The following is an 18,594-nucleotide window of genomic DNA, read 5'->3' on the forward strand; positions in this document are numbered from 1 at the left end:
CATAGTCAACAATTATTTAATTCATAGCGTATTCTAATTCAATTATTTAAATTTATTTGTAGAACCGATTCATTGTGCCTGAGTATTACAAGACTATTATTTCAGCAAGATGGGAACTTATCTTAGAGAAGCAAGGTCAAGGAAAGCTGGTTTGGTACTCGACGCTTTGGATCGGCTACAAGGGGAAGAACAAAAGAAACGGCTGGAGAAGTTAATGCCCAGGACCATGACAGTTAGGGAGTGGGAAGAGTTTGTGAAACATGTAGACTCTATTGAATTCAGAGTAAGTAATTTCTATTATATAGAATGCCTATATATTTGTATTAAAAACTTTAAAGTCTGTCAAATGATTTTTTTACTTTTCTATTCAGGTCAGAAGAATAAAAATGCAAGAAAATCGTTCAAAACACACCACCCCACATACCATAAGTCGAGAAGGTTACGCCCGATTGGAGGTGAAATTGGTATGTTCTACAGTCTTGATATTCACCATGTGAAAGCTATTGCATCGTTAAAAATATAATTGTTTGAAGTTCTCTACAAAGTTTTATCTTAGAAATATTCTGAGATAATACCATGTTGTTATGCTATTCTTGATGACTCATGTATTGATACATTTATTTGGCAGCAAAAAGAGCAAAATACAACCAAAGAGATTGATAGAGCTATAATCTGGAAAGTTGGTCATAAACAGCGCAAAGGAAAGAAACCACATCCTGGTGTTGTAGAAGCTTTGGTAAGAAATCTTCTCATGTTACTTTGTTTTATTTGTGTGTGCTTGAAAAAGTCAAAAATATCTGATTTTTACACGCTTACACAGGAAAAACTTGAAAAAGCTCGAGAAAAGTATCATGCTGACTGTGGATCATCCGTGACAGATGATATTCTTGCAAAGGCCTTTGGTGAGGACAAGAAAACTAAAGGGAGACTTAAAGGAATTGGTTTTGGAGCGACACGTAAAAAGGTTGTTGCGCAGTCCCACTATAAGATGATGATTAAAGAGTGTCAAGAATCCTATAAAGCATTGAGTGATCGAGTGGTGCAGCTAGAGGTGAGAATTTAACTTGTCTTTTATTAGGTCTCCTTTTCTTGATAAACTCAAACTCGATAATGCCCCTCATACTGCTGATTGGTCTTAATATAGGGAACGAAATCAAAATGTGTCTGCAATGGAGTCTTACCCTCTCACATGTTAAGTCCCAGCAACAATCATGAGGCTAGCACTAGCAGAAATGTTATCTGTAATGAAAGAGTCTCAACTGATACCACTCCAAGTCATGTCAGGAAACAAAATGAGGTTCAAGTGCCAAAGAGATTCCAAGTTTGCAAGTTGTTAAGCTGGTACAAGGAGGACGAGGTGGTTGCAGAGGCTGAAATTGCTGAAACAGATCCAAGTAAGCAGATACATGGAAAACCAATCGGTCTTGGAGCCTACACTGTATGTGTGAAGGTTTCTTATGTGGATGATGCTCTTGTCTACCAAGCTACTTCAGAAGTCAGAACTGTTCATGATGTTGTTTCAAATTTTATCACATGGCCCAAAGATAGAATAATCTACCAATAGACTTCTTAATCTTCTGTGATCTTTTTGGAGACTTAACTTTTGGTAACAAACATATCACTGCCACTTTTTTGTATGTTTTGTGTATATCACATTGGTATGTGAATGCTTTAACTCTGGGTTTGGTTTAATTTGAATGAATCTTTCAGTTTAATCCAATTGTTTATTTACATTTCAGTTTAATCTAGTTGTTTCTTTACATTTCACAAATAGTAGTGACAAAAGTGAAATATATATTCTGAAATATGGGTTTGATTTATTCACAAGTATTGTAAAATAGTTTATTTACAATCAACTATGTGTTGTCCAAGATAGTCCTACTACACATAGTATAGTTGTATCAAGGTACTTCTACAATGCTAACAAGTGTACTGACTGTAATATTCACAATACTAATAAGTGTTGTGTTAACAATTTCTACCATGACAATAATTGTAAAAACAAATGTTCTACAATGCCAACAAGTGTACTGACTGTAATATTCACAATACTAGTAAGTGTTGTGTTAACAATTTCTACTTCATACCACAATCATTGTAAAATGAAATCTTGCAACATCAGCAGGTGTTGTTCAGAATAGTTATACAACTCAAGGAAGTGTAGTGAGAGGAGTATTCACAATACTAATAGACATCGTGAAAAGGTTTTCAACTACATAAACTAGATATTGTGAAACAGTTACTTTACAACATAAGTTTGTGTTGTCCAAGATAGTTCGACAATTCATATAAGTGTTGTGCAAATATTATTCATAATACTGGTAATTGTTGTTGCATATGTTTCTATGATATGCTGCTTATGTTGTCCACGATTGTTCTACAATACAAGCAAGAGTTGTGTTAGGTTACCAAAAAAAATCGAAAGAGAATCACAACATTGACAAACTATTGTCGAACCATGAATCACATCACTCTTTACAACACTTGTCAACCATTATAGAAAAACTTGGACTTTCTACAATACCCTCGTTCCACAATGCATGAAATGGAGTTGTCGTAGGGGTACTGCAACTCTTATCTTGTGTCGTCAATGATGATTTTTCCCGTAGTGTGCTTAGATATTTTGGATCCAAGCGCATGCTTCTTGTCAACAGATTACATGGTAATTCCCATGGATCCTGCATTCCACGCTTGTTTAGGAGACGGAGATTGGGAGAACACACACATATTGCTATACAAGTGTTAATATTTACTCTGATTGGTCTGATTGGTATGGTCTTTTTTTTTTATAGTAACTCAATCACTCTACTTCACCCTAGCAGTGGTAAAAATTCGATGTGTGTGCCCCACCAAATCACTTGGAAAAACATATTTAAAATAAATGAAAGAAAAACAGAAGGTGAAAAGGACTCAACGAGATATGGCGAAACTACCATGTTATTTCTAACACCTGAGCTCTGTGCTTTTATGAATAGACTCTATTTAGATGTTTCCATCCACTCAGATTGGTTCATCAACTCCTACAACCAAGATGCATTCAATCACTTAGATTGGTTAGTGCCATCCTTAATAGTCATAAATTTCTAGGCTCTGGAGTATAATGATGCAACTAAAAAGTTTATCCCATACCCCCAAACTTAAATCTAACATTGTCCTCGATGTTCTAAAGATAAAATTAAAAGCATGAACAAGGAGAAAATATCACCATTTGAAGAAAAAGAGTTAAGGAAACAAATGTGGATCAACAATACATACGTCAAATACCACAAAATGGGTTACCTCCCAAGTAGTGCTAAGTTTAAAGTATTCATCCAGACGTCAAATACCACAAAATGGCTAATTACCTTTCGAATCATATATCAATAGTCGAAACAAATGTGGATCAACAATACAAAATAAAACTTCCACAATTATGAAACAACTGCACCGGATTAGAAAAATGAACATACTGAGCATAACCTGATCTAAAATTTCTTGCAAGACAACTGGGTTTATCTGAGGTGCCCACTTGGGCTTCATATGAGTGTCTAGACAAATAAATTCATTCGAAAAACATGTCTCTAATAGATAGATTTCCTCCCGGGGAATATCAGGAGGATCAGGTTGTGAAGTCGGAAGAGACTCAAGTAATAACTTAGGTACACTAGGCTCGAGTCCCAAGTTAGGGACTTTTAAAGGGGATACTTGACCATAACTAACCCCAAACTTAGGGTTTTCAGTATTATCGGACAAACCTCTAACTGTTGCTTGAATTTCTGGATCTTCAGAGTCTTTAAAATACTCAACAACTTCTTCTAGATCACTACCCCCAAACTTAGGGTTATCATTATTCTCCATAAGACCTAGCACTATGGATTGAATTTCAGGGTCTGTAGAATCTTTAAAGTACTCGAGAGGTTTTTCTAGTTCAACAGTTTGGTCACCTATTTGACTTAATAGAATCTCATCAAATTCATCCAAGGAATCATCCAATAAAGTGTGGTCCCAATTATCCTGATCTAGATCCTGAACTAAAGTGCTAATCATATTCACTTCCTCTGATTCATCAGAAGGTTGTCTAATAACATTAAATACATTTACTTCAGCGGTCATATTACCAAAGGATATGGTCATAAGTCTGGTCCTACAATTGATGACAACATTAGCCGTGGATAAAAATAGGAGACCTAAAATCACCGGTATTTGAGCACTAAGGTCCTGAACAGGCTGTGTATCTAGAACAACGAAATCCACTAGATAAATGAACTTATCAACCTCAATCAGAACATCCTCTATGACACCACGGGGTACTTTAACAGATCTATCATATAACTGTAGGGTCATTTTGGTCGATTTCAACTTACCAAGACCTAGCTGGTTGTAAACATGATATGGGAGTAAGTTAACACTGGCTCCTAAGTCAAGTAATTCCTTATCAACCATGTGATTACCAATCGTACAACATATGGTGGGGCATCCAGGGTCTTTATACTTAGGGTTGTTTGGTTTAGAAGGATTGAACTTACCTGACCAGCCAAAAAGGCTTTCTCATGGACATTAAGCTTACGCTTTCGTATACAAAAATATTTAAGGAACATGGCATAAGCGGGCATTTTCCTAATTGCTTCTAATAACGGGATATTAATGTTCACCTGGTTAAATATTTCCATTATTTCGTTGAAAGTCGACTCTCTCTTTGTTGGAACTAACAACTGTAGATATGGGGATCTAGGAATAAAGTATGGCCTATCAGGAACCGCACTGGCATCACTAAAATTTGTAAGTCTCTTCATTTAGTGGTTCCTCTTGTTCCTCTTGGGAACTAGAGTGGGAACTAGAAGGTGGATCTACAATATGTCCACTATTAGGCATAACTACCTTATTGTGTACCATTTTATCACTCCTAAGGGTTGTTATAGAGTTCACATGTTTGAACTCATTATCTCTAGTGGATACTTCATGAATTCCTCTAGGATTGGGTAGTGGTTGACTGTTGAACTTTCCTTTGTCTCTCTCTCTCTTGCAAAGACTCGGCAATTAGTCTAACTGGGTTTTTTGATCGGAAATAGCCTGAGAGTTTTCCTGTAAACCTTTCTCAACCGATTGCGTAAACAGTGCAGTGTTATGATATAACATGGTGAGAGACTCTTAAAAGCTCATGATTTTTTTATCCAACAGGTTCTGATACTGATCTGGCCCTAAATGGTTCTTAGTATACCCAAAACCTGGGAGAGCCTGGGAAATACTAGACTGACCTTGACTCTGGCCCTTAGACCAAGAGAAATTTGGGTGGTTTCTCCAACAAGGGTTATAAGTATCTGAATATGGATCAAATATCTGACGGTTTTCAAACCTAGAGTTGTTATAAAGAGCATGGTATTGCTCTTCGTATCTAGCATGGTGTGAACCTTGATTCATTTCTAAGGCTTCTAGACGCCTAAGAATATCTGACCCATAATCAACTTTATCGACTATATGGATAAGATTTTTAGGTATTTCATGTTCTCTCATGAATCCCATTTCCTAGTTTTTTTTAGCTAACTCGATGAACTCGTAAACACATTCATTTGGGTCTTGATGGGTAAATTCTCCACCGCTAATTGTTTCTACCTGCATACGGGTTTCACTATCAAGGTCCTCATATAAAATTTGAACCATATGTGCTTTTTCAAATCCATGATGTGGACACTGGTATAACAATTCACTAAACCTTTTTACATAATCATGAAGTTTTTCACCTAATTTGTGCTTAAAGGTTTGGATAGACTGCGGAACAACAGTAGTCTTATGGTGTGGGTAGAATTTCTTAACAAATACCTATACAAGACCATCCCAGGTGCTAATTTTTTTGGAAGGAATAAAATGATACCACTCTTTGGGTTTCTCATCCAGAGAGAAGTGAAACAAACGTAACCTAAGCACATCTTTGGAGACATTCGAATAGTTCACTGTGTCGCAAATCATTTCAAAGTCTCTTATGTGGGTATACGGGTTCTCATTCTCTAACCCCCTAAATGTACGAAGCATGCGAATAGTCTCGATTAATTGGTAAATACAGGATTAAGAAGCACATATGAAGAAAGAAAAAAATATATATATTAAAGAAAAAACCCCAAAAGATAATGAGCATCCGATGTACAAGAAGTAATGAAGGAGAATATAATATAAAAAGAAGATACAAATTTCACAAGCAGAAAACAAAGTAAATCTTCAAGAAGATGCGTCTATGTTCCGCCTTTATCAGCTTCATTAATTTTAGAATAACCTTCTTCAAATTCAGAATCTTCTCCAGTCTTTGAGATACTACCGTCTTCATCTTCAGTTTCTTCATAATCTTTGTATTCTGCCTCACTGTCAGAAATCTCGGAATATTCTTCATTAGCAGGAACTTCAGTAAAGTCAAAATCTGGAAGAGGAATATTATGATCAACACAGATTTTCCCTGCGTACTTTTTGACATCTGCATCACGCAGACGAAGTCCATCTTTATTCAAGTTGGAAACAGTAACTACCAACTTCTTCTTGAGTCTGTGAAATTTAGAATTCCTGGAGGAAAGCTCCGCATTCAAACTTTCAATTTCCTCGAGATGCTTATTCTCGGTGTCCACAAAATAAAACAAAGAGATTAAAACCGCCTAAAAGTAAAAATCAAAAGGAGGCATAAAGATGAAACTTTTATAGAAGAATTATAAGCAACCTTGTTTTTCAGAAACAATAGCCTTAACCAATTCAGCATGATCAGATTCTAGACTAACATTTGTAGCTAAACCATTCTTAGCATTATCAATAACCCTAGCAGCCTACTCAAATTCATCATCATTTTCTATGAGTGGTCGATAACGATTCATGTTCTCTCGATCAATTAGGGCGTTCTTTTCGCTTATGGCCTGATCCCTCTCCATTTGAACTTGAAGTTTAGCCTCATGAAACTCCTTCAAACCTTGCGCTCCCTTAAGAACAACATTATCCTTTTCAGTTATAAGAGCGTTCTTTTTCGCCTCCAAACCCCTAATTCTTCATTCACTCTACAATAACGACGCCTAGAGCTATTAGTAACGGATAACATGTTTCTATCTTCAAGTTGAAGAGCTTTGTATTTTGACTTCAATTCCGCCATATTAAGAGATTTTATTCCATCATTGTCAATATTATTCAAAGTAGAATTAAGATGCTCTAAAAGGATCTCATCTTCAACCGGATAATTAATGGCTTCATCAGTAATTTGTAAATATCTGCAAGAACAAACAATTAAAAGAAGGCGAAAATGACGCATCAATATGAGAGTGGGAGAGAGAGAAGGATACATACCGATCAACTGATTATTCCGCTCACGAAGTTCAACCATCTTGTTAGAATAAGTAGTGACATCATCTTTAAGTTTAAAATTCACAGCCTCAAGAGTACGAAGCTTAATCTGAATATCATAAGCACAAAGCATAAAAATATCATAATAATAGGCGCGACAATGTAGAACTTACCAAAGATCCAAATGCGAACTGAAAACTTGGGCTTAATGCAGAGGCAACTCCTCGTAGAGATTCATGACTCAGTGAAAGAGCATCACAAATTTGAGCAACCGCTTCACACGCACGGGTCAATGCTTCACCATTAATGGATGATAAAGAGTCGGAGAAGATACTCGATAATTGGTCTGTAAAAGATGTAGATGCGGAATTATCAGGAGGAAGTAGCGCGTCATCATGGGAGCAGGTATTTAGAGAGGCTAGAGAAGACAATTTTCTCTTTTTGGAGATAACCTTCTTGCCCTTATCCTTTACCTTTGAAGGAACACCACCGCCTTCATTAGAACCCTCAGCGTCGCCAGTCTCCACCTACGCGCATAATGAGAGATAAGAAACAGAGGCAACAATATTGTCAAAAATCAATTAAGAGTATTTTTTGCTTTATTATTGCGCGAATATGACGCCTAAGACGCATTTTTCTTAGCCTTCTTTTTCTTCTTCACAATATGAGATCGAAGGCAATATTAAAAGAAACAAATAAGAAGAGAATGAAAATAAATGAACAAGATAGAGGAATTAAAAGTAGCATGCCATATCATTTTCCTCTGGCCATTTAAATTCCCAAGGTTTGTAAGTGGCAAACTTCTCAGGAAGAGGAAGAACAGACTCATCAACACCCTTGCCAGTACTGTAAAGGCCCTCCAAAATGATAGGATATTCCACCCAACGAATATCCTTTAAATGACGCGCAGAGTTATTAACCGAGTTGTGAAAATCAACGTCCTGCATGATCCTTTTCTTATCAGCGATACCATCCACTCTCGTCAAACTGATTCCCCAGCGAAATTGATCGTTCTTTACAATGACAACATCATAATGAAGGAAGAAATTCTCCACAGTATATTCTTCCTTGTTGTAAGGCTTTTTCCACTCTGGATAGGAAGATTCCAAATCAGTCGCACGACGAGCGTATTCCACTATTATCCTAATACAATAGCCACTTAATTAGAGTACGCCGCGCGAAAATCTCGTATCAGACAAAAGCTCATAAAATAGAGGAATTTGAGGAACGTAAGTGGGGATGGGAAGATCAGCAGAAAGTTTCCCCAGCGAAATAATTATTTTCTGATCATTCCATTGATCAAACGAAAAACATTTAGGTGCAAGTGCAGAAGAAGGTTCTGATCCAGAAGGAACTGATAATATGAAGCCCCTATGTTTGAATTCAATTTTTAATTTGTCTAACTTTTTGACGTTCTTCCATCCAGGTTTAGGGTCCATTTATAGAATGGAAATACAAAAAGGTGAAAGGTTAATAAAGATAATCAATATGATCAGGATAATCAAGATAATGAAGATAAAGAGTGGAGTTTGATGATCAGAAAGATGAGAAGGGAATGGGAAGAATGATTGGAAGAGAATGCGAAGTAGAAAGTGATGAAAAATCAAGATTGAACATACACAGATGAACATCAACAGAAGATGATGGTCACAGAGAAGAGAAAAAAGTAGAGAAGAAAAAAGAAAAGAAGAGAAAGAACAAAAAGAGGAGAAAGAAAGCGTATATGGGTATATAAAGGATTATATTTCCTTTTCCCAGGATATCTCTCTTTACAAATGCATTAATGATGAGATAAATACGAAGAGACAGTTATCATATTCTTCTAGGGACGTGTCAAATGATGAGTGGTGAAGTCAACACATGGTAAGGATCATGCCGAGATTCCGGAAAAGCGTTATTCAAGGGAATACGAAAATATGAATTGGTGCAGAAAAATGGCTGACCAAAATTTCTCTTACCGCTCTTTCTTCCAAAAGAACGATAAGAGAATAGGAAAAATATGGGTGCAAAATATAGCACACTCGTTAGTTAGGCAAAAGAATGCCTTTAAGTAGTAAGGGAACATGAACGCGTATAGTACACCCAGGATGACGAACCAGACGACGTCGCCTAGTCACGATAAAAGTGTGAGGATCAGTGCGGTAGTGAAGAAACCATGTGACAATGATAAATTCTATGCGATATTGATGCGCTCCAGTCCGGAAATAGAGGCTTTATTAGCTGTCCTCCACTATATAAACTCCTATAAAAGGGACCAACCACCATTGTAAAATGAGAGATCTTTTTGGTGATATGAGATAAGATATTTAGGAGAGAGAAAATTATTTGTTTTCCAAGTTAAGATTATCTCATATCATCTTTATATTTATTCTAAGTTTTAATAAAAGATTTTAAATATTTTTTCATGATTTTTTAGATTATTCCTTAGATTATCATTAGAGTGTGGTTTTAGGATTTCCTAAAACTACAATTGATATCAGATATAACTACGATTGATATCTATATCCGATTTTAATATAAAGTCTATATCTACATTTAATTTTATTATATTAAGTCTATATCCATCCACCATTACGTACATAAGCTAATTGGTATTTAATATCAACAGCATAGACACTCGTATCTTTACTGTACAAAAGTTGCACGACAAGAACTCTATTAATTTATGTACAACATAATCGAGTTTTGTGGCGATAGTAACAAAGTGACATGGAAAAATGAAGATCAACACGCCAACTTAGATTTTTTTTTCTCTTTTCTTGATAAACTACACGCCAACTTAAATCATTTTGCAGACATACAATCCAAATGAAATCAATACAAAAAAAGCAATCCAGATTAGTTAGCTTACTTTTCTTATCACAATTTGATCAAATCAAATCCAAATAAGAAACCAAATCAAATATCATAAAAATACTCTTTAAAGAGATTCATATGATACTCAGATTCCAAAGAGAGAATTAACGAAAAGCCAGCGTCACTTCCTGGTGGTTTTGGAGTCACAAAAGAAAGACCAGCAAATCCTATTATACCAGGACCCATATAATCTGGTTGTCCCCATCCGAAATCAACTCCATATATCGGCAGTCTAACCCAACTTATATTCCCGATATTGCAGCTCTTAAATGTCTGAGGACCTTTGATAAGGGTACTGATATTTGGGTGTAATTCCAGAAAATCAAGAGCTGACCTAAAATACTCATTGTTTCCTGATGTGGTTATCATCTCGTGTATAATATTCACAGCGTAACTTAATGGTTTTGAGATGATATTACCTGCAGTTGCTCTTGGTGTTAAATCGAATATGGCGTTCCCGAAATAACCATCCGGAAGACGAGGACTCAAACGTGAACGACAATCTAAGGGGATTGATATCATGGTCTCTTGATCGTCTTTAAGTTCGCGTGCTTTACATGAGCAACGCCATATGTGTCCTGCGAGGACTTCATATGTACTGAACCGAAACTCGTCCTTATTGCATTTGGATTTGAGTTGATTCGCCTGCATGGTTGAGATATTGAACTTGGCAATTGCAATCTTGGGGTTTGATAACGGTGATGAAGAATGTATGTTCATGGTAGGTGGTTTGTGTTCAATATGTGGGAAAGATACTATTGGTGGATCACGCGCTCTTAATAAGGTCCGATCAAAGAACGGAATATGTTTAATGTCTTCTACTCCTCGACATAGATCTGACCACGTATTGATGAAGTTCATTCCGGTGACTCCATCTACTCCTGTATGGCTTATTGTTATACTTAGACAAACACCACCGCACTTGAAATGGGTTACCTGCATGTATATGTCAAATATAAAAAGATTAAAACACTTTATATGTAGAAAAGGTGGTTGATTTTCACCAAGGTTAAAATTAAACTTGGTTACCTGAACCAACAAGGGTGGATATGAAGAAATATCATCGTAATTATCAAGATTAGGGATGAGAGGCATAAGCTGTTCATTAGGAGTGAATTCACCGAGATCCTTAATAAAGGAATCAGTTTCGGCCTCTATAAAAATTACACCTTCACCGTTGCAATCGGTTTCAGCTCTACCTTTATCTGACTCGTTTCTCTTCAATCTTCCAGCAATCGGGTAGTAAGTAACGAGAGCTTTGCTTAAACCATCCTTCAGTAAAGTAGAATTGAAGAAATCATCGTCAGAACAAGAAGATAAACCGTCTGTTAACGGACGCTTGTAAAAGTACACAGATTGTACGTGCATTAGGAATAGCTGGTCAATATTTGACGTCCACAGAGATACTTTTGGTGTTTCTTCTGCCGGTTTCACTACAGATGACTCTCTCACTCTAACTCTCATCATACTGTCTGGTACCATACCTTCGCGCATATAAGAAAAAGTTCTTAGAAGATTAGTACTGCATGCACATTCAGAAAATCAAAAAACTTAGTGGAGAACAAGATTATAACTAAACATAAATACCAAGAAAATTAAGAAACAATGTAGCAGAGAAAACTAACCGGAATGGAGGTATTTCTACACAGCCGTGTTGAGTATATTTAACTTGGCTTCGTATGTCTTTTATACACACTGGCTAATAGCCTTAGCTAGGGTCAAAGGAGAGTAGGATTATCTAGGCTTATGGATTATTATGCACCTAATCCTACAAATTATAATTAGTTTCATTGGCAATAATGTAGTGGGATTATCTACTCCCAAATAAAGAAAAAAAAAAGGTACCGAGTCATTTTCTTATAGGGGACAAATCCAGCCACTATAAATAAGAGTGATTGTAATGAGATTTGGCTTGAGAAAAAGACCTACAAGTTTAATAATTCTAGATTAATTAATTGACCCTGGAAAATCTCGTATCCCAGGTTTTAAAGTTAAAAGTTTGAGTCCACAGTCTCATGACTTTCGCGTAAGGATTAATAGTTTAATACCGCTGATCATCCAAAAACGAATCGCGGGATTTTCCTCGATATAGGTGAAGCCGCGTTGCTACAAGCCTACAACTATTGTCTTCTTTCTACCTTTGTGAACCATACCCAGTGAAAATCTTGCCAGTACATATGCAATAACCAGTTCCCAGTTGTAGATGGATTTGATTTACACCAAAATGACAGCGTACATTTTCTTGCTCCATACATCTTTGCACCAAGACTTTTTCATAAAACATTACCGCACCAAGACGTACTCAAAAAGCATATGAATATATCCAGTGGACAAGTCCAACAAATTCTAGAAGCCTTAGTGAAATCGGTCCACACTCAGTAACTGTAAGGACAATTCAAATTTAGATGAGCGGCAGTCTCGACCTCAATGATTTCACAACATTGCACAGACCCGGTGAATAATTGTGGAAAATCGACCTTAGGAAGAAATTAATATTAGGAAGAATTGGGGACCAACTACAAATAATATGGAAAACACCGTGATTTATAAGTGTTGATGCCAGTCCTATTAGGGATACCATTATGTCGATCCAACGGTTAGGAACATTTCAGATTATTTTGTCTTATATGAAATGATATCTCTCTTAGTAAGACTGATATCAATCCTTATAAATCATAGCAACATTAGATAGAAGTTTTTTGGAACATAACAAAAAAGAAATAATGTGCACAGCATACAGACAAAGAAATATATCCACAATCATGCCCACCGTATCCACGGGTCCCGCCTTGGCCCAAAGTTTGACGAAAGTAGTGGCGTATTGCTGAACATATAAATCCCGCTCGAATACATTATTAATATTTTGGAACTTAATGATAATCATTAGATAGCAACCGCTTCATCGAGTTCTCTTTTACAGGGTTTACTTATCTGTTCATTTTTATGGGTAATTTGTAAGTCCGCCCGATTTGTAGGACAGGGGTGAAGCCCGATACCAAATCAGCAGTGGAAGAAAGTAAAATGAGAGCCATGTGGGTCTGTTGTGCAGTTGCACACCGATACTCTCAACTCCACCTCTGGTTGTTTTTTTTTTTTTTTGACACGCTCAACTGGGTTACAAGGATCCAAGCCAGCAAACAAAATAAACAAAAAGGAAAAAGCAGAAAAAAACCTAACTATACCTGACTCTTTTCTTGTCAGAACCTTTTTCTGAGCGTTATCAGCTGCTAAAATCTCCCTGAAATCTGGAGAATAATCTTCTTCTCTCAACTCTTCCCACTAACTCTTAGTATGCAACCCATCCAAATAATCCGCAGCCCTGTTAGTTTCAGTATAACAATGAGATACTTTTCATCCTTCAAAAGAACTTTTGAAAGCCTGAATTCTTCTCCAGATTTTCATAACTGTCCAAGGAGGCTTCAATTTAGGGTTTGTAAGTAGATTGTAAACAACCTTAGAATCAATAGAAATATGAACACTGACTGCCTTTTCCTTTTTTTCTATTTTCAGTCCCAACTCCAAACCCTACATCTCATGAGCAATCACAGATAATGGAGGACCCCCACCACTAGCAGCAGCTATCACTGTACCTCCATACTTCCTTTTAGAGCATTGCTCGGTCGAACTCACATGCGTTGCTATCTCAAGCATGTTTTTCAATGTTAGTGATCAAAACTATAAGTCTTGATTTCTAGTCTATCATAGAGAAGTCTCGTACTAGGATAGAAAATATAGTTGAGCTCAAGGACTTCATGGAGACTCATCATACAAGTAGAAGAACTACTCAGAGAACCGGTGGAACTTCTCGACAAAAAGGTATGTGAAGACTTGAACTTATCTATCACTCAAAAGTATATCTACTCTATCTCATACTCTTTGAGACAAGAAGTCGTATGCTATATATATAGACTGTAATTATGCACATTTGGTATTTCGAGCCGAGTATACCTCGCCTATCTATATCTTGAAATATGAGTTGGTAAGCTTTTCGCTTTAACCAAGTTTATTTTTACCATGTGACGAAAGTCATGATATGTTTCAATCGTCTTGAAAATTGCTTTGACGAGAAATGGTGTAACAACTGTATAACGTCCTCTAAGAATGTTTCAATGATTGAAATGCGAGTTTAGATTACATAACAAATGGTGGACATAAGCATTGTTGTGGAAACACATTTATGTATAAGTCCGATCCTTGAACCAAAGTTTACGAACTTTGTTGATCAAGAGAACCGGAAGAATGGCGTGAGCCAAGTCCGCAAATTCAGTCCGCGAACTGCCGAAGTTCTAAAACCCGAGAATTTCTGCTGGAGTTGGAAAATTACTTGCGTGACACTAAGTCCGCGAACTCACTACGCGAACCCAGTCCGCGAATCGGCGAAGTTCTCATACCCGAAAATTTCTGCTGGAGTTTGTAAACTCTGCCTGGTAACTTAAGTCCGCGAACCTAGTCTGCGAACTTGAGAAGGTTATATATCTGAAGATGATTTCTGAACTTAAACTTAAAAATACTAAGGAATGCAGTTTGCAAACCGTGGCTATAAAAGTTCATGAACCGATTCAAATGAATCAAATCATATTTGCTTCAATTGTGTCTTTTGTAGTACTTGTGATTTCCTTGCAATTGAACAACTCTCTAATTAGTTCATTTGAAATCATTTGAACTAGTTATGGTGAATTAGAACGTGATTGTTATGAAATGGTCATATGGCTAACCATTTGGTTAATTATTGTTGAACCAACAAGTGCATACGTTTGGGTACAGTTAACAAACCTAGAAGCGTGCATTGTCAAGTGTGTGTAACAAGCTAAGTTTTCGATCCAACGGTTAAGAAATATTAGATTGAATCTAAATCAGGTTTTCATCTAACGGTAGATATTGATTGCTTTGTTAACAAGGTAACTTAATTGCAAACCCTGATTTGAAAGACTATATAAGGGGAACTCTAATATATGTACAAAACTAATCCCCACACCTCAAGTGTGATACTAGTTTGCATACTAGAGTCGGTTCTCCTTTAAACTTTGGTTTTCTTCTTCTAAAACCATGTTAACGACTTAAAGACTTCATTGGGATTGTGAAGCCAGACCGATACTATGATGTTTTTCATAAGTTGTTGTAGATAGTGGTAAAAGGGGTTCTTTTCGAACTTGTGAAGGGAATAATTTTTTTTTAGATTTAAATAATTTAGAAATGTATAAAATTCAATTAACAAGTGATATAAATTTTATGGAGAAAATAGGGGTGATGATTCCACCATTCAACAATATTTATGTAATTTTATTTATTTTTTATTATGCAAATTTAATAATTATTTTGATTTTAACTATTGCCAAAAGCAGATTCTCAAAATATCAAAGATTAATCGCAAGCATAATACATCAAGAGTATAAAACTAAGCATGTATTATCAAGAGAAAATATATTTGATTAATAAAAATCATTTAAATCATTTATTTCCAATGCAATTAATCATATATAAATATTGCAAAAATTAATCAAATAAAAATTACCACATAAATATTGCGAGAAAGGCTTCCTCCGTCACCCCTGGGATTGGGTTTAGCTAATCATGATTAAAAACCTCTCAAATTGATTCATTGATACTCAAAAGTTGTTTACAATCAAGAGAAAATGGAGAAAAACGGTTTACAACAGTGTTTGCGACGCATATAAAGCGTTCAAAAAGAACTATACAACAGAAGTGTTGTTGTTCCTAAGTCGGGAGAAAGGAATTGGAAACTGTCGCACTTAAGCGACACTTTTCAACGACTTTCTCTTACTGTCTAATGTTCTTCGTGTTCTTCCTTGCACCAGCAGGAAGCTTTTCGCTGTGTAATCTTGTATTGATTCTTCTCGACTCCGAAACTATCCCAAAGACTCTCCAAACTTGCTAGCCTTTCCCAAGCTGTTTTGCCTTGTATTTATAGTGAATTGGAGCCAAAAATCCGACCATTGATTGCATACATTCTCCATTTAATCCAAATATTCTCGGCTGCCAATAATAACAAAAATTTCCATTTTTAATCCCATGCACGCGTTAACTTTGATCCTGCATGCTCCCAAATGTCTTATTCACGCCAGCAGAACTCCCCCATGCACACAAGAACTTCAATTTTGCTCGTGTTACAGTACACGTGCTCTGTTTTGGGTGTGTGAATCATACCGAAAATTCCAGCCAAATTTGATCGATCATGTCACCCATACTATGTTCCTTAACCTATATCACATCTATATACCAAATTTCAGCCATTGAATCGACCCATAACCCCTTCATTTTAACGATCTAAATTCTGCCAAAACTGTTTAGAAATTTCCCGCCAAAATCGTTTCATTGGTTGCGTTTCTTCATAGGTGGGATCCGAATCATTAGGTCCTAGAGTCTGGAAAAACTCAAATATGATCTTAGAAGCGCACAATAATAACCTAAATAACTGAGGATCCTTTAAGTCAATAAGATTTGACTTACAAAATTGACCACAATGAGAGTAGTGGTCACTCTTAAGCAAATGTGTCGATTCTAATTTCCTAAAGCATTTAGGTTTAGTCTCACAACTTAATATTCGACACATTTGAAATATAAACGTTCCCACATTTGGAAGAAAACTATTTGGTGGGAAAACAAAGTCAATCTGGGTATCATAGCCTGGGAAAACCACATCAAACCAAGGATGGGTTTCTAACGATTGAACTTCTTCCTGGACATCATTAGGCTCGGGAAAACGAGTATGAAGGTAATCTTGTAAAATGGTCGAGGCACAGATAGCAAGTCCTAAGTGTGGGGACTTTCTGAGAGTTAAAGGTAAGGCACTATGGAAGTGATAATCACCCCCAAACTTAGAGTTTTCAGTGTCTCTAGATAGACCTCTAATTATTTCTTGAATTTCCGTATCTTCAGAGTCCTTAAAATATTCAAGAGATTCTTCTAAGTTATTATCAGGTAGTGCATCTTTACTCATCTCTACGGGTCTATCTTCTTCGTCTAAGAATATTGTTTCTAAATCGCTAGACTCTAAAACATTATTCTCAGAATAAACTCGTTCCTCTAAATCATTATCGGCTTTGTAAACAGGAAATACTACATCGTCTAAAACGAGGGTATCTCTAGTCAAATCCTCGGCCTTTTGAATAGGTGAATAATTATTAAAATTATTTGAATTTGAACTAGAAATAATATTATCATTGTAAAGCTCAATTGGAGTAACCATTTCCTGATCACTATTCCTACATAAGTATGATTCTCCATCAATACTATCCTCATCATAATAACATGAAAAAGATTGAACCTCATCAAAACAAGTAGTGCTACCAATTCTAACCTTGTCATCTTGATTATGAAAATAACTATCCTCATTTTTAAGGGTATTATTGGAAACACTATATTGGAAAGTAAGATTATTTCGAGCAAGTCTTTCGTTCGTCTCAGTCATCAGCTTGAGGGATTCCTCTATAGAAAGTTCACTCATTATTGTAGTTCTTTCGTCTAGAATTACACTATTCATCTCAACTAACTTACGCGTCGACTCAGCTAACTCCCTGAGGGACTCTTCTAAAGGAGGAATAGGAACAGGGGGATCATAAAAAGGACTACTTTTCAATAGTTTTATTGTATCCTCTAGAGACGAAGAACTAGTACTATAATCTTCTTTCTAGTAAGACTGATGCATGTGTGGATAGTAATTGGGATCACCAGGGTATCACCATATCCTTCCAAATGATGGTGTTCCCAACCACTATTCCCAACATGGTCATAGAAAGGATGATGTCCATATTCAAATTCAGGTCGATACTCATTGTATTGGCTTCTATCATACCAGTTCGACATTCTTAATTGCAATGGAATTCTACACAATAACAAACAAGGATGACTCGACCAAATCTAACCTATAAAATCTAGCAAACAACAAGCATGATGGCTCCACTTAGATTGTTTCTAGACCAGCTTCTAATCCTTCGAAAGGGAATTCGTTAAAATTTAAGCAAACCCCTCTGGAATCAGTCCGAGTCAAAGTAAGTTGAATTTAGGCGAGGGAAGCTCAGTGGAGATTTGATACCCAAGGCCTCACCGCTATCACAAGGCGGCGCAGTCACGCATTCAACTCACAGAAACCATCATGAACTTCGAAGTATGCTAAAAGAGTAACCAATATTTTTCAAACGACTTTCCTACAAAGCTCGTTACCCTATAGGTCTCGTTCTAATCAGAATTTAAAGCATGGGTTCGCGTTAGGTTTTGTTCTCCTCAATCAATGATCACCTTAAGAAATACAGTAACTCTCTTACAGGAGATTCGCGAGTGTTTCGATTGGACTTACCTCCCGTACCATACGGGGGGTGAACCGTTGTCGTCGACTCGGGCCACGACTCCTATGCCGTGTGCGAACCCGAGGGGCCGAGGTGATATTGTAATCACCGTCCTTCCCTGCACACAGTTTGTATTTAAGGGTACCCTTCC

The 18,594-nt window shown here is 36.5% G+C and overlaps 1 protein-coding gene across 1 annotated transcript; it reads right to left on the minus strand.

Moving 5' to 3' along the window:
• Positions 1 to 10,119: 10,119 nt before the first annotated feature.
• Positions 10,120 to 11,604, minus strand: LOC113341730 (shikimate O-hydroxycinnamoyltransferase-like). Its single transcript, XM_026586490.1, has 2 exons — positions 11,170 to 11,604; positions 10,120 to 11,076 (listed from the first exon to the last, which is right to left on the minus strand). Exons 1-2 carry the CDS (start codon positions 11,602 to 11,604, stop codon positions 10,183 to 10,185), a joined length of 1,329 nt encoding a protein of 442 aa, XP_026442275.1. The 3' UTR covers positions 10,120 to 10,182.
• Positions 11,605 to 18,594: the final 6,990 nt, after the last annotated feature.

This window comes from Papaver somniferum, unplaced genomic scaffold (genome assembly GCF_003573695.1).
Source record: "Papaver somniferum cultivar HN1 unplaced genomic scaffold, ASM357369v1 unplaced-scaffold_31, whole genome shotgun sequence".
NCBI lineage: Eukaryota > Viridiplantae > Streptophyta > Magnoliopsida > Ranunculales > Papaveraceae > Papaver > Papaver somniferum.